The 26,205-nt window shown below is 66.2% G+C and overlaps 3 protein-coding genes across 4 annotated transcripts in view; 2 read left to right on the plus strand and 1 right to left on the minus strand.

The window, feature by feature from the left end:
- KCNK3 (potassium two pore domain channel subfamily K member 3) overlaps nucleotides 1-8,875 on the plus strand; it is a 19,014-nt gene extending 10,139 nt beyond the window's left edge. Inside the window, exon 2 of the mRNA XM_075147971.1 lies at nucleotides 6,246-8,875. Coding sequence (XP_075004072.1) covers nucleotides 6,246-7,135 — 890 coding nt within the window. The 3' untranslated portion in view covers nucleotides 7,136-8,875. The remainder of the gene's footprint in view (nucleotides 1-6,245) is intronic.
- A 7,509-nt stretch (nucleotides 8,876-16,384) lies between these two features.
- Nucleotides 16,385-20,703, plus strand: SLC35F6 (solute carrier family 35 member F6). The gene is made up of 6 exons (XM_075144747.1): nucleotides 16,385-16,529; nucleotides 18,446-18,518; nucleotides 18,590-18,761; nucleotides 19,175-19,387; nucleotides 19,564-19,674; nucleotides 19,895-20,703. The coding sequence occupies exons 1-6, from the start codon at nucleotides 16,453-16,455 to the stop codon at nucleotides 20,365-20,367; spliced, it is 1,119 nt and encodes a 372-aa protein (XP_075000848.1). The 5' UTR covers nucleotides 16,385-16,452; the 3' UTR covers nucleotides 20,368-20,703.
- A 391-nt stretch (nucleotides 20,704-21,094) lies between these two features.
- Nucleotides 21,095-26,205, minus strand: part of CLU (clusterin) — a 6,438-nt gene continuing 1,327 nt past the window's right edge. For both annotated transcript variants that reach the window (XM_075144745.1, XM_075144746.1), the window contains exons 2-9: nucleotides 25,701-25,808; nucleotides 23,702-23,850; nucleotides 23,352-23,522; nucleotides 22,850-23,267; nucleotides 22,142-22,255; nucleotides 21,775-22,001; nucleotides 21,355-21,536; nucleotides 21,095-21,270 (exon numbers count right to left, since the gene is read on the minus strand). In XM_075144745.1, coding sequence (XP_075000846.1) covers nucleotides 21,264-21,270; nucleotides 21,355-21,536; nucleotides 21,775-22,001; nucleotides 22,142-22,255; nucleotides 22,850-23,267; nucleotides 23,352-23,522; nucleotides 23,702-23,850; nucleotides 25,701-25,785 — 1,353 coding nt within the window. In that variant the 5' untranslated portion in view covers nucleotides 25,786-25,808 and the 3' untranslated portion in view covers nucleotides 21,095-21,263. The remainder of the gene's footprint in view (nucleotides 21,271-21,354; nucleotides 21,537-21,774; nucleotides 22,002-22,141; nucleotides 22,256-22,849; nucleotides 23,268-23,351; nucleotides 23,523-23,701; nucleotides 23,851-25,700; nucleotides 25,809-26,205) is intronic.

The following is a 26,205-nucleotide window of genomic DNA, read 5'->3' on the forward strand; positions in this document are numbered from 1 at the left end:
TTGCTGGGAGCAATGGGGCAGGGGGCTGCAGGGCTGGCACAAGGAGGAGGAGAAGGATGCTGCCCGGGGCATGCTGCACCTCAGGGGATGCCCACCCACCGCCTCCATCTCTGGGGCACCCCAAGGATTTCACCGTGAAGGCCAGGAGAAGGGGATGCCTGGGGAAGGCACCCAGGTGGGCTCAGGACTGGGTGCTTTGGACTTTGGTTGCTTTTGGGTGCTAAAGGGCTTTGGGAGCGCGGGATTGCTGCGTGTTCACCGTCGTGCCAGTCAGCTGCAAGCATAGGGACTGCTCCAGGAGGGTGGTCTCCCTGGGGTGGCCAACATCTCCGGAGGATGAGGATTTTCCTCCACAAAGGCACCCCTGGGGCACTCCTAATTGCGGATCCTTGGGTGTCTACGGGTGCAGTTGGATCATTCCTTTCTCCCCAAAATGCGCAGGAACGTACCAACCTTGGTGGCTGCTGCTGAACCTGCCGGGAAGTGGGGTGGGAAGGGAGGCAGCGCTCCGTGGGCTGTGGGGTTTCATGGCCGTGTGAGACCAGGCTTGGAAGGACCAGAGTTGTCTACAACCCAGGTTGGGACAGAAACTGGGGCTGCTCCAAAGCATTGGAGACCCCCAGAGTGGTCAGTGGTTTGGTAAATCAGCCAGGAACCTTCCCCACCATCTCCCACCACCCAGCAATGGACAGCGAAAGCTGCAGCAGGTCAGAGACCACGGTGAAGGGCTCTGGCATCCCTGTGCGGGGGCCAGGCTGACGCAATGGCAAGAGCCAGCAGCTGCGCTGGGTAAGGGAGGGGGACACCAGCCACGCGTCTGCCCAGCAGGCACCTGGGCTATGGGGGGGTGAGGGTGGGTGCCAGGAGGAACCCACCCCATGCCCAGCACGCACCCTGGGAGGGTCCTCTGCCGCCCTGAAGAGAAGGCAAAGTGATGGCTCTGGCAGCGGGATGCAGGGCTCCTGCCCAGGCATGGAGGTGTCCTGGCGTGGGCCACGGTTCGTGGCCACCAGCCCTTGCTCACTGCCAGTGCTGCTTTCCTGCAGCGATTTTGTAAAGCAGGGAGCTGGTTTCCTGATTGCTTCAGGAAAGTGCCCCCGCCCAGCTCCCAGCCCCTGTTGGCAGCTGGGGCTCCCCATGCCCTGCCCTGGCTCCCTCCATCCCCCAGACCTGGCTCCCTGCACCCCCAGCCCTGGCTCCCTGCACCCCCAGCCCTGGCTCCCTCCATCCCCTGCCCTGGCTCCCTCCATCCCCTCCCTGGCTCCCTCCATCCCCTCCCTGGCTCCCTGCACCCCCTGCCCTGGCTCCCTGCACCCCCTCCCTGGCTCCCTGCACCCCCTGCCCTGGCTCCTTCCATCCCCTCCCTGGCTCCCTGCACCCCCTCCCTGGCTCCCTTCTTCCCCTACCCTGGCTCCCTGCACCCCCTCCCTGGCTCCCTTCTCCCCCTGCCCTGGCTCCCTGCACCCCCTCCCTGGCTCCCTGCACCCCCAGCCCTGGCTCCCTGCACCCCCTCCCTGGCTCCCTTCTCCCCCAGCCCTGGCTCCCTCCTCTCCCTCCCTGGCTCCCTGCACCCCCAGCCCTGGCTCCCTGCACCCCCTCCCTGGCTCCCTTCTCCCCCAGCCCTGGCTCCCTCCACTCCCTCCCTGGCTCCCTGCACCCCCAGCCCTGGCTCCCTGCACCCCCTCCCTGGCTCCCTCCATCCCCTGCCTGGCTCCCTGCACCCCCAGCCCTGGCTCCCTGTACCCCCTCCCTGGCTCCCTCCATCCCCTGCCTGGCTCCCTGCACCCCCAGCCCTGGCTCCCTGCACCCCCTCCCTGGCTCCCTGCGCCCCCTCCCTGGAGCCCTCTCCCACACCCCTCCAGCACCCGGTGCCACCTCCCAGGGACACTCTCCCTGCCTTCCCAGCCCTTTGCACCCTCCAGCTTTGTAACACCTCCGCTCTGCAGAGTTCCCCCCTCCTCCCGTCCCCGGCAGCTGCCCCGCTAATCCCCGCCATCCATCGCTCCCGACAGCCTGGGATTTGCTCCAGGCCAGGGGCCAGCCGAGACCTGCACCTGCTCCCCGCAGCCGCGGCCAGATCCTCCCCTGCTCCTCCGCAGCCCTAAAAAGGAGACGAGCCGGCCGCGTTCCTCAGGGACATGTCATGTTTTCTCCCTGGGGACACGCGCCATGCTCCCTGCCTGCTTGCAGCACCCTGAGCGAGAGCCCAGAGCCCCCTGACTCTGCTCTCCCCTGGCAGCATCCCTCCTGGGACACCCCTTTGAGGAGCACCCGCCCGGCGGGGAGGTTTGGGGGGGCTGCAGGAGGGAGGCAGGAGATGGAGAGGAGCAGGGATGCTGAACCCCTTCTGCGTGGAGGGCAGGAGCATGGCGGGGAGCCTCGCTGCCTGTGCCCGGAGCCTTGCCAGGCCAGGACATGCCACAAAGTCGGGCACGCCGGTGCGGCCGGGCAAACAGAGCCGCTGTTGAACCCGGCAGCTGCCGGGACTTTGCGGCATCCCCGGGAGCCAAGCCCTCCTCTCCTTTCCACGGTGGATGAAACCGCAGGTGGAAGAGAGGTTCGGGGGGGTTCACCCTCTCTGCCGCCTTCCGGGGTCTCCCTCTCCCCGCCAGTCAGATTTCGCATCCCAGCGACCGCCCCCCCATCCTCAGACGTGCGGGAGATCAGGCAGCGCCTGCTAAAGCCGGGGAAGGGGGGGGCTGGCAGATTGACGGACGCTTGGACGCGCTGCGAGAGCTCCTAAACTCCCTTCCCTGGGGAAACGGGGCTAAATATAGCTGCGGGAGGCTGCGGGAGGCAGGAGCAGGCAGGAGCAGGCAGGAGCAGGCAGGAGGATGCTCAGCGAGGCTGTCGGCAGGGATGGGGCCCGTGGGCAGCGCTCGAAGCTCACATCCTAAAACCCCGTCCTTGACCGGCCGATGGATGAGGAATGGGGAGGGTCGGGCTGTTGGGAGGCGTCTGGCAGGAGATGAAGGGCAGGAGCAGGCAGACAGGCAGGGCGAGGGCTCGCTGCCTGCCCCGAGGGCAGCGGGATGTGACCCTGGTTCAAAATGCACCTCCCGGCTCTGCTGTGGGACACGGAGGCCCCCCTGGGTCGCATGGCATTGCCTCGGCATCCCCTCTGCCACTGGGGAGGGGACAGCAAGCAGCAGGCGGGGGGAGGACACCAAGCAGGAGCCCCGTTTTCCATCGACGAGGGAAGGGGCAGGCTGGCACCAGGCGCTGCGGAGAGCAGTGAGGCTCTCTGGCAATGCTCTCTGGCGATGCTCTCCGGTGATGCTCTCTGATGATGCTCTGGTGATGCTCTGGTGATGCTCTCCAGTGATGCTCTGGTGATGCTCTGGTGATGCTCCGGTGATGCTCCGGTGATGCTCTGGTGATGCTCTGCTGATGCTCTCCAGTGATGCTCTGGTGATGCTCTGGTGATGCTCCGGTGATGCTCTGGTGATGCTCTGGTGATGCTCTCCAGTGATGCTCTGGTGATGCTCCGGTGATGCTCTGGTGATGCTCCGGTGATGCTCCGGTGATGCTCTGGTGATGCTCTGCTGATGCTCTCCAGTGATGCTCTGGTGATGCTCTGGTGATGCTCTCCGGTGATGCTCCGGTGATGCTCTGGTGATGCTCTCCGGTGATGCTCTGGTGATGCTCTCTGGTGATGCTCTGGTGATGCTCTGGTGATGCTCTCCAGTGATGCTCTGGTGATGCTCCGGTGATGCTCTCTGGTGATGCTCTGGTGATGCTCTGCTGATGCTCTCCGGTGATGCTCTGGTGATGCTCTCTGGTGATGCTCTCTGGTGATGCTCCGGTGATGCTCCGGTGATGCTCTCTGGTGATGCTCTGGTGATGCTCTGCTGATGCTCTCCGGTGATGCTCTGGTGATGCTCTGGTGATGCTCTCCGGTGATGCTCTGGTGATGCTCTGGTGATGCTCTCCGGTGATGCTCTGGTGATGCTCTGGTGATGCTCTCCGGTGATGCTCTGGTGATGCTCTGGTGATGCTCTGGTGATGCTCTCCGGTGATGCTCCGGTGATGCTCTGGTGATGCTCTGGTGATGCTCTCCGGTGATGCTCTGGTGATGCTCTGGTGATGCTCTCCGGTGATGCTCTCCGGTGATGCTCCCCGGCTCCCGCAGCTGCAGCCCGAGCTGACGGCACTGGCAGCTGGGAGAGGTCACACCAGCTCCTCGGAGGCGGCTTGGACGGAGATCTGACGATCCTTGTTTTCGCCTCGCTCCAGCCCGGATTAATCCTTGGCCTCCCGAGGCTGCCGGCAAGGGTGACAGTGAGGGATGCCGCCTGCCTCTGCCCAGGCAGGATTAATCAGAGCTGGGGCAGGGCGAGCTCCCCTCCGCCGTTCCCACGGGCTCGGGGGCTGCTGCGGCGCTGTGGGTGCTGGGCCTGGGTTCATTGCCAGGGCAGGCCTTGGAGAAGTGGGTGCTGTGACGGCTGTGCTCGTGCCGGCACCCCCAGCCCTGTCCCAAACTTGCTCGGAGTCCGAGGGAGGCGTTTCTGAGCACCCCGGGGGCTGAGCAGGGCGGTGAGCTGGGGCTGCAGCCCCCGGCCCCAGCACTGCTCCTGCCCGCCGCTCCTGCCTGCTCCTGCCTGCCCGCTGCTCCTGCCCGCTGCTCCTGCCCGCTCCTGCCTGCTGCTCCTGCCTGCTGCTCCTGCCTGCTCCTGCCCGCTGCTCCTGCCTGCTCCTGCCTGCCTGCTGCTCCTGCCTGCCTGCTTCTGCCTGCTGCTCCTGCCTGCCTGCTGCTCCTGCCTGCCTGCTCCTGCCTGCCTGCTGCTCCTGCCTGCCCGCTGCTCCTGCCCGCTGCTCCTGCCTACTCCTGCCTGCCTGCTCCTGCCTGCCCCTGCCTGCCTGCTCCTGCCTGCTGCTCCTGCCTGCCTGCTCCTGCCCGCCTGCTGCCCATCAGCCAAGGGCAGCCTGTGTGTCCCTGCCCTTGCCTGCTCCCATGGCCCCCAACCTGCTGGCTCTGCGGTGCTGGAGAGAGGGAAAGGGAAAGGGAAAGGGAAAGGGAAAGGGAAAGGGAAAGGGAAAGGGAAAGGGAAAGGGAAAGGGAAAGGGAAAGAAGGGAAAGGGAAAGGGAAAGGGAAAGGGAAAGGGAAAGGGAAAGAAGGGAAAGGGAAAGAAGGGAAAGGGAAAGGGAAAGGGAAAGGGAAAGGGAAAGAAGGGAAAGGGAAAGGGAAAGGGAAAGGGAAAGAAGGGAAAGGGAAAGGGAAAAGGAGAAGGAAAAGGAGAAACGAAGGGAAAGGAAAAGGAAAAAAGGGAAAGGGACAGGGACAGGGAAGGGAAGGGGAGTGGCTGGTGCCTGGCAGCGAGGGCCCCCTCCCGCAGCGCAGGGGCCTGGCACAGCTCCCCGGGGCAGCCCGGCTCAGCACCCCCCATGTCCCACCGGCTCGGCTGCCTCGGCCCGGGATCCTTCAGGGAGAATCATAGAATCATAGAACCATTAAGGTTGGAAAAGACCTCTAAGATCATCGAGTCCAACCGTCAACCCAACCTCCCGTGCCCACTACACCATGTCCCTACGCGCCTCATCTGCACCTCTTTTAAATACCCCCAGGGATGGGGACTCAAGGGAGGAATCATCTGCCAGCGCAGAGGCAGAACGAGTCCTGTCTGTGTGTGTTCCATGCGGGCAGGGCATTAATTGAGACGCAGCTGGGCCCCCCGGGGCTGGGTGCGGGTGCTCCCACGGCAGCCCCCAGAGAGCGGGCAGTGGGGTACGGGGACACGGGGACGCGGGGCTGGGGTGACAGAGGAGAGCCAGCCGCCCTTGTCTCTTGAGTCCTTAAATATCCCCATTTTCCCCATCTCCTGCGCCTCTCCACCCAGCTGCTCTGAGATGGGCCATCTGGGTGAGTATTCCAGGGAAGAGCAATCTCCAATTTTCAAAACCCCACCCCGGCCGGGGCCCATCCAAGCATCCCCCCACCCCAACCTAGGGATGCAGCACCTTGTCCATCACCCCCTGCCAGCCCCCCCAGCTCCTTTCCCCACGAGCCCGAGGGCTTTCCCCCTTCTCCAGCCCCCTCCCCTTCATTTTCATTTGGAGACCCCATTATCCCCCCAGCCTGCCCAGCCATCCGTGGTCGTCCCTTGTGCCTGGGGGTGAGGATGGCACCGGTCAAGGTTGGGGTTCACCACCAGCAACTCGGCTGGGGAAGCGGTTTGAGGTGCTGCACACCCTGCAGCCCTTTCGGACCACCAAGCTGATCCCGCTCTGTGGCTTTGCTCCCCAGGTTACGGCCATGCAGCCCCCAGCACGGATGGGGGGAAGGTCTTCTGCATGGTCTACGCCCTGCTGGGGATCCCCCTCACCCTCGTCATGTTCCAGAGCCTGGGCGAGAGGATCAACACCTTCGTCAAGTACCTCCTCCACCGCATCAAGAAGTGCCTTGGCATGAGGCGGGCGGAGGTCTCCATGGCCAACATGGTCACCATTGGGTTCTTCTCCTGCATCAGCACCCTCTGCATTGGGGCAGCTGCCTTCTCCTACTACGAGCACTGGAGCTTCTTCCACGCCTACTACTACTGCTTCATCACCCTCACCACCATTGGCTTCGGGGACTACGTGGCCCTGCAGAAGGACGAAGCCCTCCAGAACAAGCCACAGTACGTGGCCTTCAGCTTCGTCTACATCCTGACGGGGCTGACGGTCATCGGGGCTTTCCTCAACCTGGTGGTGCTGCGTTTCATGACCATGAACGCCGAGGACGAGAAGCGGGATGCCGAACATCGGGCGCTGCTCACCCGCAACGGGCAAGCCAGCAGCATCCACACCACGGACACTGCCTCGGCCGCGCCGGCGGCGGCGGGGGGCGGCGGGGGCGGCGGGGGCGGCTTTCGGAACGTCTACGCCGAGGTTCTCCATTTCCAATCCATGTGCTCGTGCCTGTGGTACAAGAGCCGGGAGAAGCTGCAGTACTCCATCCCTATGATCATCCCCAGGGACCTCTCCACCTCGGACACCTGCGTGGAACAGAGCCACTCCTCGCCCGGCCGCTGTCCGGAGACCCCCTCCAACAGATGCTTCTGCAACGCCCGCCGGTCGGCCATCAGCTCCGTCTCCACCGGTCTCCACAGCCTGGCGGCTTTCCAGGGGCTCATGAAGCGCCGCAGCTCCGTGTAGCCCCTCTCCATCCCCACCCGCGCCCCCCGGACCCCCCCTAGGCCCCGCGGCCGAGGATCTTTCTTGGTCACGGCAGGAGGAAACCGCCCCGGGGTCTGGCTGCGGAGGGGGAGGCAGCGGGCTGGGACCCCGGGGGGCCGGGGGCCGTGCTCCTCTGCCGGGACTCGGGAGGGATGCAGGAGCAGCGGCGAGGCTGCCCCGCTCCTCTCCGAAACGGGAAGAACGGAGCTGCTGGTTTTATTTTATTTTAATTTAAATTTATTTTATTTTATTTTATTTTGCAAAAACCACTCCTCAAAAATGTGAAACTTGAAGAGCTGGAGAGTGTTTTAACCTGATGGGGTGGGGGGTACACCTGCACCTCCCGCTGAGATACCTCTGTGCGAGCGGCTGGGGACACCCACGGCAGCCCCACGGCAGCCCCACGGCAGCCCCACGGCAGCCCGGGCAGGCGAGGCTGCGTGCCGCGGCGCGGCGGTGAGCCGGGTGCGTGACTCTGTGTGCACCGGAGACCTCGCGGGACACGGGGAGAGGAGGACGTGGGGCTCCCGGCACCGACCGCGGGCAGCAGTGGGGTCCCGTCCCCTCCATCCTCTGCCTCCTCCGGCCCCGGGGAAGGCAGGTCCCCGGGCGGCGAGGGATGCTGCGGCGAAGGCGAGCACGCATCAGCGGGCAAATCAGGCTAAGAGGGGCTTAGACGGAGCTTGTTCGATCGCTGCGCACATCAGCCTGCCCCTGAGGCCGAGAAAACAAGCCGTGAGTCACGTAGGCTGCCGAAAACGCCTGCCGCGACTTGTTGGGCAGCCCTCCGAGAGCTTTATGGGGTTCTTTTAACTCTTTTTAGATGGGCAAATCTGGACGTCCCCGGGATTTTCCCAGTGGCGAGGCAGCAGGAAGCCCGGAGCCATCCGCGGGAGGCAGGACGGGCAGCAGCAGCGCGGTCCCCTGGGACCCCCGTCTCCGTCCTCCCCTGCGGCAGCTCTGGGGCCGGAGCCATTACCCTCGGGGAGCTTTTTTAGGCAACAACCCGGGGCATTATAAGACTTTTTTACCCTTCTTCACACCCCCGGGTTGCACCGGTCCCCTTTCGACCCGCGCCCCGTCTCACCCCAACACCTTGAGCCCAGAGCAGGGGATGCTCCCGCGGCTTCCCCCGTCGGAGACCCAGGACATCCCAGGGGTCACCTCCGGCACGGCAGGGCGGGGGTGAAAACTTCTTTCCTTGCCCCCTTCCATGGCCAGGGCAGCCCCCAGCCCCACGGGGAGCACCCCCATCGCCCCCAGCACCCTGCCAGCACCCGAAGCACAGGCTGTCCCCCCGCCAGCGGGGACACCGGGGGACACCGTGACATGCACTGGCCGCTCTTTGAGCCCAGGGGGTGCCAGGGGGACTTCGGGGACAGCCGAGGCACCCAGCCCGCCTGGTTCTTTTCTCACCTTTTAACAGAAGAAAACCAAGGTATTTCTAATACTTGACGACCTGTACATACTGTTAGATACCAGAGAGGATATTTATTATAAATGGCGCTATCATCATATCTATAGAAATCTATAAATATCAATCAGAAAGCAGTCTTGGGGGGAATCTTGTTGACGACTCCGGGGAATTTCTTTTCGCTCTCTGCATCTTTCTCATCCTAGGGCACCCGCGGGGAACCGCGCTCCTCCCGGCAAGGTTTCTCTGGTTCTCATGCCAAAGTATATTTGTACCGCTGAGTTACTTTCCTTAGAGAGAGAAATAAAGGCTGGTTCAAAGCTCGGCACCGCTTCGGCTCCTTCCCTCGGCGCTGGGTGAGGATGAGGGGCTGGGAGCGGAGGGTCCCGGTCCCCTGGGACCTCCCCGCGTCTCGGCTCCGCGCCCCTGTCACGAATGAGTGGTTTTGAGGCCGCTTAAAGAATCACTGGCAAAGGTATCAGCAAAAAGTGATTGTCATAGAAATTTAGAAAAGCGCGACTTACAGAATGCGGTGGCAAGGTTCACTCTGCTGCTTTTTACATGGCTTAAGTACACACAGGGGAAATTGTGTCAGAATGGTGCTGGAAGGATTTATAGAAAGACTGAGACCAAAAAGGGTAAGGAGCCCCTCCCGCTGAGTCGCGAGGTTCCGAGCAGACCCCCTTGCTTCCCTCACTCCTCGAGAGGAGTCTGGGTGCGGCTGGATCCCCCTGGTCCCAGACCTGGGCAAGGGTTTCTGCCCAAGGGCTTATCTGTGTTTAGAGCAGACCTAAAGTTCGCTCACAGTTGTAAGGTAGATCGTAAGGTTTTGACAGCGCTTAATCACTGACTAATTGAACAGCTACAAAGCAAGTTAATCAAGTTTACTGCAATTACTAAAGCGACTCGGTTACAGATTATGCTTATCGCTGGTGATCTAAATCAATACACACACACACACACAAGATCTGGATCAATTCACACGTATGGGCCTAAAGCTGGGCAAAGGTACCCGTTAAAACCCCCCCTCGAATCTGTGAAATACTCACGTTAAATGTCTTGGCATTTCTGGGCGGGCGAAGGGTCGAGCCCCGAGGAGCGTCTCGGCCGAGGAGTGTTTCAGCCCAGGTCCCGGCGGTCCTCCGGGTACCACAAACTCGAGTTCCAGCTCGGACGGGGGTGTCGGGGAATGACGCGTTATCCCCAGCTCTGCCCCCCGCCTGGGTTAGGCGTCGAAAGTTCTGGTACGGCCGGTGCTGTTCCTCGCTTCGGCCACGCCAGAGCTCCGGGAGCAGCCGAGGGACGCGACCCTGCCCGACGCGTTACCGGCGGGCAAAGTTTATCGGGAGTTCCTGAGGTCACAGAGTGACCCTGGGAAAACGGGGGGGGAAGGAATGCACCGCCACAGCCCCGTCGCCTTTGCTCTGCGGGGAGCGGGAAGTGTGAGGATTTCCTCGGGATAAGCCTCTGTTTGCCTTTCTCCCAACTTTCCCCATGGATGAGGGAGAGGGGGAAAGGAGAGGCTCAGCTTTGAGCTTTGCAGCATCCTTTGGTGGGCTCAGCCGAAGAAGAACCTCGAGCTACCTCTCCCACCCTACCGTCACCCACTGATGCACAGCTGGAGGGGGGCCTGCAGCACCTTTTCCGATGGGAGCCCCCCAAAACCCAGCAGAGCCGTATCCCTCCTCCTCTTGTCCATAGCAGCATCTCTGCAGCCTTCGCTCCACGGCAGGGGCTGGAGACCTCTGCTCCGTGCAACAGCCAAGAAGCATCCAACGATTGCGAGCAATTGTCATCTGCTGTGTTACCCAGGGGGGACAGGGCTGAGCCCCCCTGTCTTGGGCTGCATGGGGAAACTGAGGCACAGACAGGAGGTGGACAAAGAGGAAAGCTGGGTGTCCCTCGAATGGCGTTGGGCATCTGGGTCCAACCTCCGAGGGGATTTGGGCATTGCTGATGGCCAGGGCGCAGCAGGATGGACATGGGGACGTGCCATCTGCATGGCTGGGGCCACCAGCAGAGCTCGGGGCTGCTCTCCTGCCTTTAAGTGGATAAAACCCGCTCCCTCCAAACCCAGGCGAGAGCCCCCCGCTCATCTCATCAGGCTGAGCCTGCAAAGAGCAGATCTGGCCTGGCAGCAGCCGATGGCTCACCCGAGCGGCAGCTTTCGCCCTGCCCGAGGGTGCACCCATGGGGATGCGGGAGCGTCGGGGGACCGGGTGCTCCCCCAGCGTTGGGTCCCTCTGCGAACCCTTCCCTCCTGCCCCTGGGCTGTGGCTGGAGATGGTGGAGGCATCCCTCCATCCTCCTCTGCATCCAGTGCTTCCCACTGGGAAGACACAATGCCGAGCTAGCTGGAGCTTTGGTCTGACCCAGTATGACCATTCCCAGGGTGTAACTGGTCCTCCGGGCTCCCAGCCCTCTGCATGCAGCCGCCAACCTGCCCGGTGTGTGCACAACCCCCTGGCACCGGGGCAGCTGGGGACAAAGTCACTGATGGGCTGGGGTGGACCTGCTGGGAGGTGCTGGTGACACAGGCCTGGGAGCGGTGGGGATGCCGGAGGGTCCTGCCGCCGTCCAGAGGGACCTGGAGAGGATGGAGAAGCGGTCAGAGGGCAACCTCATAAAGTTCAACGAGGAGAAGTGCAAAGTCCTGCCCCTGGGGAGGGAGGAACAACCCCATGTAGCAATGGCCACCCAACGGGAAAGCACCTCGGCAGAAGAGGACCTGGGGGTGCTGGTGGACACCATGAGCCAGCAACGTCCCATTTTGGGCTGAGGGTGTCCTGAGCTTCGTTAGGCAAAGCATTAGGTGGAGGGAGGGGATCCTGGGTCCAGTGCTGTGCTCCCCAGTCCGCGAGAGACATGGATCTACTGGAGAGAGTCCAGCGAAGGGCCATGAAGAAGGTGGAATGGAGCATCTCTCCTAGGACGAAAGGCTGAGGGAGCTGGGGAGCAGAGAAGGCTCGGGGGGGGTCTCACCGTGGCTATAAATACCTGATGGGGAAGAGGATGGAGCCAGGCTCTCCCAGCGGTGCCCAGTCACAGGACAAAAGGCTCGGCCACCTCCAGCGGGTCCCCCAGCCCCACCATCTGCTTTGGGGAAACAGAGCATCCCCGGGGGAGCAATGGGGACCTGCAGGGGCTGGTCCTCTCTGGCCAAGCCAGGGCCGTGCAGGCAGGTCCCTGTTGCAGGGGGAGGATGGGGTGGGAGCCGGGACACCCCAATGGCAGGGGGCTGAGAGGTGTCCCCTACGGAGGAGCCCTCGGTGACAGCCCCAGGGGGTTTAGGAGCGCCCGAGCCATCCGCCCCCGATGCCTCAACCCCCGTCTGGGTGATTTTTTTCCCTCTCAAAGCATTTAAATTTTCTTTGTCAGCCATAGCCCAAATATTTACAGTCCGCTGGAGCGACTTAAAATTCCTCCCCGGTATTAAGCAGCGCGGCCGCTCACTCACGGTCACGGGGGAAGCTCAGCCCCGGGTGGCCGGGACTCATCCTGCCACCTCCTCCAAGCTGCGAGGAAGAGGAGGAGAAGGGATGGGGAGCGAAGGCCGCTAGCCTGGCCGAAAAGGGGCCAGGTCGGGGGTGGGAAGCAGGTAGAGAATGAGGAAAATGGGGTTTTTCACACGGGAAAAAAGAAGAAATGAAAACTCTCGTTGCTCTGGTTTCTAAAGCCATTTCAGTAAATAGGAGTTTAATTTTTAAAAAAAGCTTTATTAAATGTTTCTGTTTTTCCCAGCTCATTAAACCCAGCGAAAACCTCCGGCAGACACTGCTGGGGAGGGGAAACCTTATTTTTATTACCCCAACCTTTTCCCCACCCCATTCCATGCGTGGCCCCAATGTCCCTATCGCTCTGCACCGGGGTCCTTTGGATGCTGAGGGCATCCCGAGGCCGCTGGGGGACTGAGAGCCCCAAGGACATGCTGGGGGCCACTGTCCCGGTCCCCAAACTGCCCCTTCACTGATCCAGATTTGGGGAGAGGCATGGGAGAGGTGCCGGGGAGGAACTCTGCGCCCAGCTGGATGCGGCCGTGGGATGAGGAGTGCCGGCAGCACTGGCTTGGGGACCCTGAGCTGGTGATGGGGACACTGGGGTGGCATCTCCATGGGTGGCATCGCGCCCTCCTCTGTGGCATGACGTCACGCCGGGGTGATGGAGTGATGTCACCCCCTGATCTCACTGGAGCAGCACCGGGGCTGCCTCCCCAACCCCTGCCCGCAGCCCCAAAATGGGGGTGCCCCGAGGAAGAGCCACCCCATCCCTCGGCCAGCGTCGGGGCTGCGTGCGGGTTTCCCCAGCGCTGGGGCAGCCGCTTTCGAGGCGGTGATGAAGACGAGGTGGAGGCAGGCAGCGGTGTTCCTGCCCACGCCTGCCCACATCTGCCCGCGGCCCCGGGCACAGTGCGTGTTTGAAGGTGGGGGAAACCAACCCCCCCAGGACAGGGCGAGAGGGGAGGGATGGCGGCCCCGAGCCCAGGGAAACGGGAGCGAAGCCCAGGAGATGGAAGAATTAAGCGCTCTGTTAATGAGGGGATGGGCTTCATGGCCTCATTAATTACGTAGGGCCAGGGAGCGTCTTGGGGGGGGGGGTGCGTGTGCACTGACCTGCAGGGATGCAGGTGGGGGCAGGGGGTGCCACCGTCCCCTCCCTGCCAGCCTGTGCCCGCTCCTCCTCGTCTCCGGCTGCAGAGTGTCCTGGGGTGTCCCTAATATTCCATCTCCTCCCCCCTGGAGACCCCAGGGACCCCAGACAGCCCCACACGGGTGTCTATGGAGGGCTGGCACCGGGTGGGCATGCATGTGGGTGTTGTGCATCGTGCAGGGAATTTTGGAAGTCAGCAGCTCTGCCACCGCTCGCCCGCGTGTCCTTGGGACACTCACCCATCCCAGGGCTGGAGGAGGGCACCAGCGCGGGGGGCCACAGGGACCATCCCCACCTCTCCCATCCTCCCTGTCCAGCCCAGCTGGCCCAGCCCGTAGCGTCCCCACTGGTGACACTGGCGAGCGGCACAGTGCCCGCTGCCCGTGCGGATGCATGGTCGGGCTCCTCCACGCACGAGCCATCCGCGACGGGAGGCTGCCTTCCCCACGGTGCCCCCCGCCCGCCCGCCGCCATCTTATCACCCGGTATTTTGCATGGGCGAAGGCTGCGGGGAGTCATGGGGGGGGCGGGGGGGGACGGGGGGTGTTTGTCTTGCTGGCTGGAGCGAGGGGTGATGAAAAATGGCCACGCGCTCGGTGGCACCAAAGAAGGAGAAGTCGGCGGGGCCGGGAGGAGGCGGCCGCATCCTGCTTCCTTCGCCCTTTCCCTTCGGATGCGGCTGAGCGGCTGCCGAGGGGTCCCCACCGGGGGGGATCGGGATGCGCTTGGGATGCTGTGGGCACGGGGGTCACTGGGGGTCCCAGGGGCAGATCCACAGCCCGAACAGCAGCGGGTGCCAGCTGCTGCTGGGTGTCCTGGTCCTGCGGGGTTTGGGGGAGCTGCCCTGCCTTGACCCCGTTTTGGAAGGAAGCCAAGAACCCACCAGAGCCAGCGCTCGCTCCCTCCCACATCCCTCCCCAGGGCCACGTTTCGGTCCCCTCCCCATCACATCCCTCCCCAGGGCCACGTTACGGTCCCCTCCCCATCACATCCCTCCCCAGGGCCACGTTTCGGTCCCCTCCCCATCACATCCCTCCCCAGGGCCACGTTTCGGTCCCCTCCCCATCACATCCCTCCCCAGGGCCACGTTTCGGTCCCCTCCCCATCACATCCCTCCCCAGGGCCACGTTTCGGTCCCCTCCCCATCACATCCCTCCCCAGGGACACGTTTCGGTCCCCTCCCCATCACATCCCTCCCCAGGGACACGTTTCGGTCCCCTCCCCACAGCATCCCCGGGGGGCAGCGAGGGCAGGAGGCGATGCCCACTCCCGCCCTGCCCGTCCGTGGCCCCCCCAGCCGCGGGAAGGGTTAACGCCGAACGGCGCAGACAGCCTTGGCGAGGGCCCTTGGAGTGGGTTTTTCTCCCCCCGCGGCCTCCCACAGGTCACGGCCGCCGGGGCTGACGTCGGATGGAAAAACAATTTATCTCCGGCTGGCAGGGAGGCCCCGGGGGGGGACGGCAGCGGAGCCCGCTGCCAGGTGTGGAGGGGCCCCCCAGCACCCCCGGGGATTGGGGTGGTGGGGGGCTGGGGATCACGGGTGGGTGGCAAGACCCTGGGCGTCAGAGCTGGCCTGGAGTGGGGCTGAGGGGGGGGAACTGCCCCCCCGGGAACCAGCCCCAGGGAGCTGGGGGAGCTGGGGGAGGCGGGGGGGGGGCTACCCTGGAACTGCCTCCATGAGTGAGGGCCCTGAGCCCTGCAGGGTGCCCCGGGGACGGCAGCCCCACCCAGCCCCGCAAAGGGTTAGTCCAGGCACGGTTAGTCCAGGCAGGGATAGCCTGGGCAGGGTTTAGCCCAGGTCAATCTGGGCAGGGCTGGGTTAGCCCAGGCAGGGCAGGGTTAGCCCAGGCAGGATTAGCCCAGGCAGGGTTAACCCAGGCAGGGTTTAGCCTGGGCAGGGTTTAGCCCGGGCAGGGTTTAGCCCGGGCAGGGTTAGCCCAGGCAGGGTTAGCCCAGGCAGGGCAGGGTTAACCCAGGCAGGGTTTAGCCCAGGCTGGGTTTAGCGCAGGCAGGGCAGGGTTTAGCCCAGACAGGGTTAGCCCAAGCAGGGCAGGGTTTAGCCCAGGCAGGGTAAGGTTAGCCCAGGCAGGGTTTAGCGCAGGCAGGGCAGGGTTTAGCGCAGGCAGGACAGGGTTAGCCCAGGCAGGGCAGGGTTTAGCCCAGGCAGGGTAGAGTTAGCCCAGGCAGGGTTTAGCGCAGGCAGGGCAGGGTTTAGCGCAGGCAGGGCAGGGTTAGCCCAGGCAGGGTTTAGCGCAGGCAGGGCAGGGTTAGCCCAGGCAGGGTTTAGCGCAGGCAGGGTTTAGCCCAGGCAGGGCAGCGTTAGCCCAGGCAGGGTTTAGCCCAGGCAGGGCAGGGTTAGCCCAGGCAGGGTTTAGCCCAGGCAGGGTTTAGCCCAGACGGGCAGGGTTTAGCTCAGGCAGGGTTCGCCCAGGCAGGGTTAGCCCAGGCGGGGCAGGGTTAGCCCGCGCCGGGCAGCCAGGGAAGGTAGCCCCGGCCGGCGTGGGGGGTCCGTCACTCCTGCCTGGCCCGGGAAGGGCGGTGGGGCCCGAGCCCCGGGGGCGGCGGGGAACCCAACCCTGCACCGCTGGCGCCATCTGCCGGCACCGCCGCGGCGACGACACGCGTGACACGGGGACACGGGCACACCGCCCCACGGGGACCGCGGCACTGCAAACCGAGCCTGGGAGCGGGGTACCGGGGAACGGCGACGTAGGGACCGGGGCACCGGGATGCCGGCACGGGGACCGCGACGGGGGGGACCACAGGGCCGCAGCGTGGGGAGCGCGGTCTGCGGCGACGGTGGCACGGCAGCACCGGGGCAGGCAGCACCGGGGCAGGCAGCACCGGGGCAGGCAGCACCGGGACAGGCAGCACCGGGGCCGGGCACCGAGGCCGGGCCCCGGGAGCGCAGCGCGGGGCGGTGGGGACGGGAGGGCGGGGCCATGCATGTATATGGGCGTGGTTAGACGCTGCGAGGCGTGGTCATGCATGTTTGAGGGCGTGGTTAGATGCTGCGAGGCGTGGTCATGCGTGCCTATGGGCGTGGTTAGACGCTGTGGGGCGGGGACATGCGTGCTTGTGGGCGTGGTTAGACGCTGCGGGTCGGAGCGGGGCCAGTCGGGGGCGGAGCGGGGCTCATCAGGGGGCGGGGACTCGGGGGCGGGGGCGTGGCGGTGCGGGCGGCGGCCCCGGTGCAGGGCGGGAGGCGGCGGGAGGCGGTGGCGGCGGCGGGGCCATGGCCTGGTCCCGGTACCAGCTGGGCCTGGCCGCCCTCATGCTGCTCACCGGCTCCATCAACACCCTGGCGGCCAAGTGAGTCCTCCCGGCGGCTGGGGGGGGTCCCGCACCCCCGGGGCGGGGGTCCCGCAGCGGTCCCCGGCCTCCCCTTGGGCCCGGGGCTGGGCCCACCGTCCTGCTCGGGGCCCTGCCGGGCCTCAGGGCGGCCTGCCCCCTCCCCCAGGCCCTGCGCTCCCCCCCGGGGGGTTGGAGCCCGGTCTTCAGGCCCCGTCCCCTCCTTCCACCCGCCCCTGCAAGCTCCGGGGGTGTCACACCCCGCGTGGGCTTCGGGTCCCCTCGTGTGGCCTTGGGGACGGCCGCCCTCGGGCCTCTTCCCCGCGGCACCCCCAGCCCCGCGCAGGGCCTGGGGGTCCCTGGGGCTGCCCCAGGCCGGGCCGCGGTCCAGGCTGTGGACCAGCCCAAGGACCTGCCCTGTGCCCCCCCCCTCCCCGGCTGGGCAGCCCCCGGCGTGGGGGGCTTGTCTGGGCTGTGGGGTGCCCCGTTGGGACTGGGGCTGCTGCTGCTTGGGGGCCCAGCTCCTGGGGGGGGGGGGAGGAGGAAGGGGGGGCTGCACGGCCAGGGGAGCAGGGGGTCTGCACCCCTCTTGCGGGTGCTGCCAAGGGGTGCTGTGCGTGGCCCCGGGGTGCTGGGGAGGAGCCCCCCCCAAAACCAGGCTCCCTGCGCCCGTTTCTGCACTCTAGCTCACCCCAAAAACCAGGCAGGGGCTGGATTGAGCCCCTTCCCACGGAGAGCACCCTGGGGCGCTCCCGGCCCTCGCAGCGAGGATGAGGATGGTGTTCCCGAGAGCTGCCCGGGCAAGGCAGACCTGCCAGGCCGGCTCGTCCCGGTGCCGCCGGGCAGACGCATGGGCGTCAGCGGGGTTTCACCGGGTGGCCAGGCTCCAGCCGGCTCCAGCGTCGCAGCATATCAAGGTCCCCGAATGGGGAAACTGAGGCACAGAATCCCCGCAGCGCACATGGGGCAGAGCAGAGCCGGGAGATGGCACCGAGCTCTCAGCCAGCTCACGAGACCCGTGTGTGGCCCGGCAAAGCCTCTTGCGAAACACGGACCCGAGCTGGCCCATGGCAGAGGGGCTGTGCGTGTCAGCCGGGGCTGACTCACGCCGAAATCTTGCTGGCCTGGCTGAAAAGCCCCTCGCCGAGTGGCGAGGGACGGGCTGGGGATTGCCCCAGCCTCCGCTCGTGCCCCGTTTCCCCGAGCTCAGCAGGTCTGCGGTTGCTCGGTGTCAGCAAAAAGCGGCTGGAGGGGAGCTGGGTGCCTGCCTGCCTGTGTCGGGGTGCGCCGCCACACTGGGGGTGTCCTGGGCCACCGAGGGGCTGGGGTCCCCTCCCGATGTGGATGGTCCCTGAAGAGAGGAGATCCTCACTGAAACGGGCTGTGCCACAGTCTGTGTTTATCCAGCGTTGCTCTCTGTGCTGCTTGGAATACCCAAAAGAGGGGGTTTGTGCCCCAAAATCGTGGCTGGGGGTGTGAGTGGTGGGAGCTGCTGCCCCCCAGCCTGTGATCCAGCGTCCTTTCTGGGCCCTGTGTCCCTTAGCCCCCAAGTCTTGGAGGCCGGTGGCATACAGGGGAGGGAAGGGGTTGGGGTGACCCCCCCCACAACGCTGTCCTGGCCTCCCCGGCAGGAGACGGTGCTGCCTGGCCGGCTCCGGCCGCGCGTGCCGGCAGCGATGGGCGCGGGGACACCGGATCGCGGGGCTGTGCAACACGGTGGTGTCCGTTTCCCTGCCTGTCGCTCAGGGCCGGGAGCCGGGCCAGGAGCTGCTGGCAGGTCGGGGCGGCCGCGGCGGAGTCTCCTTCCCCGCGGATATCCTGTCCCCGGAGCTGTCGCCTCGGGAGGCTGGTGGCACAGGGGACGACTCTGGGCTGGCTCTTGGGGTGTGCTCCAGCTCCCCACGTCCTGCTCTAACCACCACCCTCTCCTCTCGTAGGTGGGCCGATAACTTCAGCGCGGCCGGCTGCGGCGGGACTGAGGAGCACGGCTTCCAGCACCCCTTCCTGCAGGTGAGCCCCCCGCCCGGGGCAGGACGGGCCTTCCCGGCAGGGGCAGCCCCCCTCACCCGCCTCTCTCACAGGCCGTGGGCATGTTCCTGGGGGAATTTTCCTGCCTGGGTGTGTTTTACCTGCTGGTGTGGAGGGATCGGCGGAGGCCGGAGCCCAGCATGGCCCCGTCGCACCCCTTCAACCCGCTGCTCTTCCTGCCCCCCGCCCTCTGCGACATGACGGGGACCAGCATCATGTACGTGGGTAAGTGCTGGGGACGGGGACGCCTTTGCCCTGCGGGGACCTGGCCACCCTGGGGCCGGACGCAACTGTTGGGCTGCAGGACTCCACAGTGCATTCGGTTTTGGGGGGCGATGACCCCGAAGCCGGTTAGAGGGGTCTGAGCAAACACTTCCCACCCATGCAGCGAGTTGTGGCAGGGCTCAGTAAGCCGCGTTGCTTGGGGGGGCACAGGGTTCCATGGAGCTGTGTCTTGGCACGACCCTCTCTGCTGCCAGCTCTAAGTAGGACTGGGGGGGGACAGTGTCGCTGCCCCTTCCTCCCGTTAATCACTGATCTGCTCTTAATTACTGCAGCAGACCGTTAAGCAGAGGGGCGGTGGCGTTAGCTGGCTCTGGCAGCGTACGCGACTCACGGGTCCGTCTCTTCCCACGCAGCCCTGAACATGACCAGCGCCTCCAGCTTCCAGATGCTGCGAGGATCCGTCATCATCTTCACCGGGCTCCTCTCCGTGGCCTTCCTGGGCCGCAAGCTGGAGCTGAGCCAGTGGCTGGGCATCCTGGTCACCATCGTGGGGCTGGTGGTGGTGGGGCTGGCTGACCTGCACAGCTCCCACGAGCAGAAACGCAAGCTCAGCGAGGTGATAACCGGTACGTGGTGGCCCTTGGGGGAGGTGGGATGGCGACGGGGGGGAAATAACTCCCCGCAGGGTGCGTGCCTGGCTCTCCGGGCTTGGCTCTGCCGCGCTGCCCGTGTGGCGGGCAGGGAGATGGGGGCTCAGCCTCCCCTTCCGCCCTCTCCCCTTCCCCCTCTCCTCTCCCTGCAGGTGACCTGCTCATCATCATGGCGCAGGTGATCGTCGCCATCCAGATGGTGCTGGAGGAGAAGTTCGTCTACAAGCACGACGTGCACCCGCTGCGGGCCGTCGGCACCGAAGGTCTGTCGTGACGTCGGCTGGGGGGCTGAGCGCTCGAGGGGTGCTGGATCCTGCAAACCCAGCCTGGGGAGGGCTGCTTTGTGCAGGGGGGGATTCGCGGGCTGCAAAAGGGGTGCTGCTTTGGGGGCCCAGGGGGCAGGGAGGGTTAGCTGAGGGGGGGAACAGGCAGCCCCGGGTGGTGCTTGGAGCCAGCACCCATCTGACGCCCACTCGCACCCAGGTTTCTTCGGTTTCATCATCCTGGCCCTGCTGCTGGTGCCCATGTACTACATCCCAGCGGGCAGCTTCAGCGGGAACCCTCGACGGACGCTGGAAGACGCCCTCGACGCCTTCTGCCAGATCGGCCACCGGCCCCTCATCACCCTGGCCCTGCTGGGTAACATCAGCAGCATCGCCTTCTTCAACTTCGCCGGCATCAGCGTCACCAAGGAGATCAGTGCCACCACCCGCATGGTGCTGGACAGCCTCCGCACCCTCGTCATCTGGGCCGTCAGCCTGGCCGTGGGCTGGGAGACCTTCCACGGCCTGGAGATCTTGGGTTTTGGGGTGCTGTTGGTGGGTGCTGCTCTTTACAACGGCCTCCACCGGCCCCTGCTCGCCCGCCTGCCCCGGCACGCGGAGGAAGCCAGCGGGGCGGCCGAGCGGGAGGGCTTGCTGCGGGGGGAGAGCGCGGCCATCAACGGCGAGAGCTGAGCCCCCACCGCGCTCGGCGTTTATGTCCCCGGACGATCTCTCCTCCCCTCCTCGGGAGGGGATCAGCGTGGTGGTGGTGACGCCCACCACCGCCCTGCTGCTGTTTGCAGGAGAAACCTCTCCCCTGCCTCGCCGCCGGGGCTCCGGGAGGGGATGGCGAGGCTGTGCCCGCCCTTCCCGGCGGGGAGCGGACCCCCAGCCGGGTGTGCGGGGGAGACTGAAGCCTCTGCCCCTGTTCCCAAGGGGCTGCGGGGGGGGGGGCTGGGGCTGGGGCTGGCCCCGCTGCTCCCCAACCTGCATTTCCCCCCCAATAAAGCGCATCGGCCTGTGGCTCGCTCCCTGGGTGTCTGGGCTGGGCCCTTGGGGGGGACGTGGGGTCCCAGCGGGGCTGGGGGACGGGGTCTGGCCCCCAGGGGCCCTGCTGTCCCCGGCAGGAGGGTGGGTGCTGAGTCCCCCCCCCGAGCCCGGTGGCCGTGCAGGACATGATCCTCGGTGCCCCCAAGGGAAGGAGAGGACCCGGACCTCTTTCCCACAGGGTGGGGGAGAAGGCAGCGAGCCCTGGTGTCCTTGTGGGGGGCTCCTGCCAGCCCAGGTTTGGGGGGCTAGGTCCCGGCCCCCCCTGCTTTGCTCCCCCCTCCGATGGTCATCCCCAGGCGCGCGCAGATGCTTTCTGCACCGTTTATTGGCTTGCGGGGGTGCGTCCCAAAGAGGCACAGGAGAGCACAGCCGGGGTGTTCGACTCTACCTTTATTTTCTGTTCGTTTGGGGGCCCCGGTGGGGCCCCGGCAGCGGGGGGGGGGCAGTGGCGGCAGCGTTCGACCCCCTGGCACGGGGATGGGGTGGCGGAGGGGGCTCGTTGAGGCACCGGGGCTGCGGCGGCAGGGAGCATCGCCCGGCTACTCTCTGCCGGAGGAAGGAGGGGAGAGGGTGAGCCGTGGCATGGGCCCCCCCAAAACCTGCCGTGGGGATGGGGGGTCCCGCACTCACATGGCGTTTTGCTTGTAGTGCCGAAGCGCCTGCTTGGCCACGATCTCCATGAAGCGCGGGTCCTCCCAGGAGATGTCCCCGGGCACGGTGAGGGACAGCGGCTCCGAATCGAAGAGCTGCACCGTCACCTGCGTGTCGGGGGGTGCCGAGGGGTCCTCGAGGTTGGGAGTCTTGGAGAGGACCTGGAGAAGGGGGGGGACAAAGCAGGGAGAGCCGGGCTAGCCCCCGCACCGGCCCCTCGCCCTGGCACCCGGCCCCGTGGCTGGCTATTGTGCCGAGAGGCGCCCGGTCGGGCGCACAATCGCCTCTTTCTCCCCCTGACCCACTTTCCGTGGCTGCCGGCCCTGCCGTGGCGGGGGGACCGCGGCAGAGGGGGGGGCTCGAGCCCTCCGGCCGTGCCGCAGTGCCGGCGGGACTCACCGTGGTGACCTGGAGGAAGCCGTCGGTGCCTTGGGTGAGGTTGGCCAAACGCGAGACCCAGCCGAACTGGCGGTTGAGCTGCTCCAGGAGGCTGGTGGTGTTGAGCATCTCGGCTTGGAAGGCGCGGAGGAGGTCGTCGTAGCGGCGGGTGAAGCGTTCGGCCAGGCGCAGCGCGTCCTCCAACTGCTCCCGCAGCTGGCTCTGGGCAGGGTCCGTCTGCCAGCAGTCTGCGTTTGGGGGGAACGTGGGGGGCATCAGGGGGTGCCAGGGCTCAGCCCCAGCCCTGGTGCATGCACCCCCTTGCTCCCCATCGCATCTCATCCCCTGCGCCTGTCCCTCCCCGTCCACGGTCCCCGTCCCCGCTCACCCACGGAGAGGATCTCCCGGCACTTCTCGCACTCATCCCGCATCCGCAGGCAGCCGGCCGAGTTACGCCGGATCTCCCGACACACCATGCGCTCGTCGCTGAAGTTACGGGACTCTGCGGAGAGCCCAGCCCGGCCTCAGCACCCCAAAACACCACGGGGTCGGGGGGGGGCAGCACCACAGACCCCCCCAACCCCGGGGCAGAGCTGCGGGGCCGGCCCCGGCCAGCAGCCCGGGGTGCCGTGGGGGGACATAAAAGTGCTTTTTCCGGAGAATTTTGACCCCCCCCAGCTGTTTTTGCCGAAGCAAAGGACTCCCTGCCAACCTCTGTTTCGAAATCGCCCTTTTCCCAGCCGCCCGAGCCGGGCCCGCGGTGGCAGACGGTGACGGCACCGGCAGCCGGGCTGCAACCGGCGCTGCCCACCCAAAACAAACACCTTCCCGGGATGGCGGCGGCTCCGGCAGCCAAGAATTGGGGGGCGGGGGGGGAACCCAAAAACCCAGCCCAGCTCTGCAAACAGTGGAGCTTGTGATTCCTGGGCTCCCGTGGGGATTCCCTGAAGTGTCGTAGTAGGGTTGAGCTCATCCCCTAAGTTAGTCACCCCCTAATAAGAAGGAGGGGGGGACTGCCGGGAAGCCTGGCCATAAACCTGCTGCTTCCAGCCAAACCGGGGAGCCCACGACACCCAGCCCGCGGCAAGCACCCTACCTGGGGCAAAGCCACCCAGCGTGTGCTCCCAGCCGCCCTGCGCCTCCTCCAGCATCCGCTGCGTCATCTCGAAGAGCGGCTGGAAGAGGTGGTGGAAGCCGTGGTGGGGATGCTGGAAAAAGGGATGCAGGTCCCGGGAAAACCTCTCGCTGCGCGGGGGGAAGCGGACGTGCTGGATGGGAGGGCGGAAAGCCTCGCGGAAACCGCCGAAGGGTACTCGGAAGAAGGGATACATGCGGCTGTAGACCTGGGTGCTGTCCTGGAAGATGTCGTCCACCCCATCCTCCAGCAACCCAAAATGTTCTTCCAGGTCCTCAAACTGCCGCTCCTGCCGCTGGTCCCGCTCCAGCAGCGAGTCGATGCGCTCGCCGTTCACCCAGATGGAGAAGGGCGAGGAATGGTTGAGGAATTCCTCCAGCTGCCGGGCAGGAGAGCAGGATCAGGCCAAAATCCCCACCACCACCACCACCTCAGCATCACGGGGTGCTGTGGGACCACTCACCTGCCGCCCCACCAGCCCCGAGCCGCTGCGGCACGTGCGGGAGTAGAAGCGCATGCAGGTGTGCTTGAGGCAGGGCTTGCATTCTTCCCAGAGCGCCAGCATCGTCTCGTTGCACACCTCCTGCTTCGCCGCCAGCTGCTGCTCCTTCTCCCGGGCCAGCTGCACTGCCTCCTGCAAGGCACCCGCATCCAGCCCCGAGGGCACCCCCCTGCTCCCGGGACACGTGGATCCAGGGCACGGCATCTCCCCGAGCCCTTCGGATGCACCCAGGCTGGCGGGGGGGTATCCCAGCCCGGCCAGGAGCTCTGGGTACCGGGGTCAGAGCGACCACCCTCCTCATCCTCACTCACCTCCTTCCTCCTCTTGGTCTCCTCCAGCGTGTGCAGGATGGCTTGGTGGTCCTTACTGGTCTTGTCCATGAGGGTCTTCATCTGCTTCACCCCGTTGATGGCGTTTTCCACCTCCGTGTCGATGTACTTGCTGCCGGCTGCCGACATCTCTGGGGCGGGGGGAGGAAGAGCATCCCTCGGCCGGCTGCTCCCAAGGCGCCGGTGGGAGCCCCGCCAGCGCGCGCAAATATTTGCGGGTGCAGAGTCCTGTTTGCTCGCCAACGGCCCGATTCCAGTTCACAGAACTCAAGAAAAGTGACCCAAAAAATCTCGCCTGGGCTGGGGCCGCATTTCCCTGCCTGCCACCCCCAGTATTTGGGCAGCGCTGCCCGCGAGTCCCCGGCTGCCCCCGGGAATGGCCTTGTGCCGGGGCGGCCCTCGGGCTGTGCCAGCCCCGCCCGGCCATCGCCACCAGCTCTCGCTGTGCCCACGCCGGCCCTCGCCCGCCCGGCCCAGGGGGGTCTCTGGGCAGGATCTTCCTTTCTCCCCCCCCAAAAAGCATCCAGCCCCAACCCTGGGTTCCCATCCCCCCAGGGATGATACCGTGCCCCCTCCATCCTGCCCCCCAGGGATGACCCCGTGCCCCCTCCATCCTGCCCCCCAGGGATGACGCCGTGCCCCCTCCATCCCACCCCCCCAGGGATGATGCCGTGCCCCCTCCATCCTGCCCCCCAGGGATGATACCGTGCCCCCTCCATCCGCCCCCCCCAGGGATGACGCCGTGCCCCCTCCATCCCACCCCCCCAGGGATGACGCCGTGCCCCCTCCATCCTGCCCCTCCCAGGGATGATACCGTGCCCCCCTCCATCCAACCCCCCCCAGGGATGACGCCGTGCCCCCTCCATCCAACCCCCCCCAGGGATGATGCCGTGCCCCCTCCATCCAACCCCCCCCAGGGATGATGCCGTGCCCCCTCCATCCAACCCCCCCCAGGGATGATGCCGTGCCCCCTCCATCCAGCCCCCCAGGGATGATGCCGTGCCCCCTCCATCCAGCCCCCCCCCAGGATGATGCCGTGCCCCCTCCATCCAGCCCCCCCCCAGGGATGATGCCGTGCCCCCTCCATCCAGCCCCCCCCCCAGGGATGATGCCATGCCCCCTCCATCCTGCCCCCCCAGGGATGATACCGTGCCCCCTCCATCCAACCCCCCCAGGGATGATGCCGTGCCCCCTCCATCCTACCCCCCAGGGATGATGCCGTGCCCCTCCATCCAACCCCCCCCAGGATGATGCCGTGCCCCCTCCATCCAGCCCCCAGGGATGATGCCGTGCCCCCTCCATCCAACCCCCCCCAGGGATGATGCCGTGCCCCCTCCATCCAACCCCCCCAGGGATGATGCCGTGCCCCCTCCATCCAGCCCCCTAGGGATGATGCCGTGCCCCCTCCATCCAACCCCCCCCAGGGATGATGCCGTGCCCCCCTCCATCCAACCCCCCCCAGGGATGATGCCGTGCCCCCTCCATCCAACCCCCCCCCAGGGATGATGCCGTGCCCCTTCCATCCAGCCCCCCAGGGATGATGCCGTGCCCCCTCCATCCTACCCCCCCAGGGATGATGCCGTGCCCCCTCCATCCTGCCCCCCCAGGGATGATGCCGTGCCCCCTCCATCCAACCCCCCCCAGGGATGACGCCGTGCCCCCTCCATCCAACCCCCCCCAGGGATGACGCCGTGCCCCCTCCATCCTGCCCCCCCAGGGACGATGCTCTGTGCCCCCCCCAGCCCCTGCCACCCAAGTATCCCATCCCACCCCGTCCCCAAGGGCACAGCACTACCCCACCCCACAGCAGCCCGTTTGCTTCCCCAGCCTGCAGGCAACACCCCCCCCCCAAAATGAAAAGCTGTGCCCCCCTAATCCCCGGGGTCCTGCATCCTCCCCCCCCAGCGCTGCCAGGCCCCCTGCCCACCCCACCCCACGACACCCCCCGGGCTGTCCCCCCCTGTCCCGCAGCCCCACTCACGCTTGAGCTCGCTGGGGGGGACGAGGGCCTGGCCCCCCTCCCAGGCGAGCAGGAGGCCGAGCAGCGAGAGCAGCAGCAGCGCCATGGTCCCGTCCCGGAGGCAGCTGCCTGCGCGGGCAGAGCGGGGGGGTCAGAGCAGGATCCGACACCCCCCCCCCCCCCGGACACGGGGCTCTGAGTCAGCAGGGGGGGATCAGCCCCCCCATCCCCCCCCCCCGCACGACTTTGGGGGACACAGCGATGGTTGAGCTAACGCCCCGTTACGCGGGGGGAGCCGGGGGCTGCAGCCGTCCTCAGGAGGGGGGCCCTGGGCAGCGGGGTCCCGCTCGAAGCCCCGGCTGGGGGGCCGGGATGCGGAGCCCTGCCCGTCCCCCCCCGCCCGCCTGCGGGACAAACAAGCCCCCAGGCCCGGGGCCAGGCGGGGCGGGCGGCCAAGCCGGTGACCGGGCACGGATTTCCCCCACCGCGGGAGCCAGCGCCTCCTTTCTTCTCGCCCGTCCCCCGG

Source organism: Calonectris borealis, chromosome 3, assembly GCF_964195595.1.
Source record: "Calonectris borealis chromosome 3, bCalBor7.hap1.2, whole genome shotgun sequence".
In the NCBI taxonomy this organism is placed as follows: domain Eukaryota; kingdom Metazoa; phylum Chordata; class Aves; order Procellariiformes; family Procellariidae; genus Calonectris; species Calonectris borealis.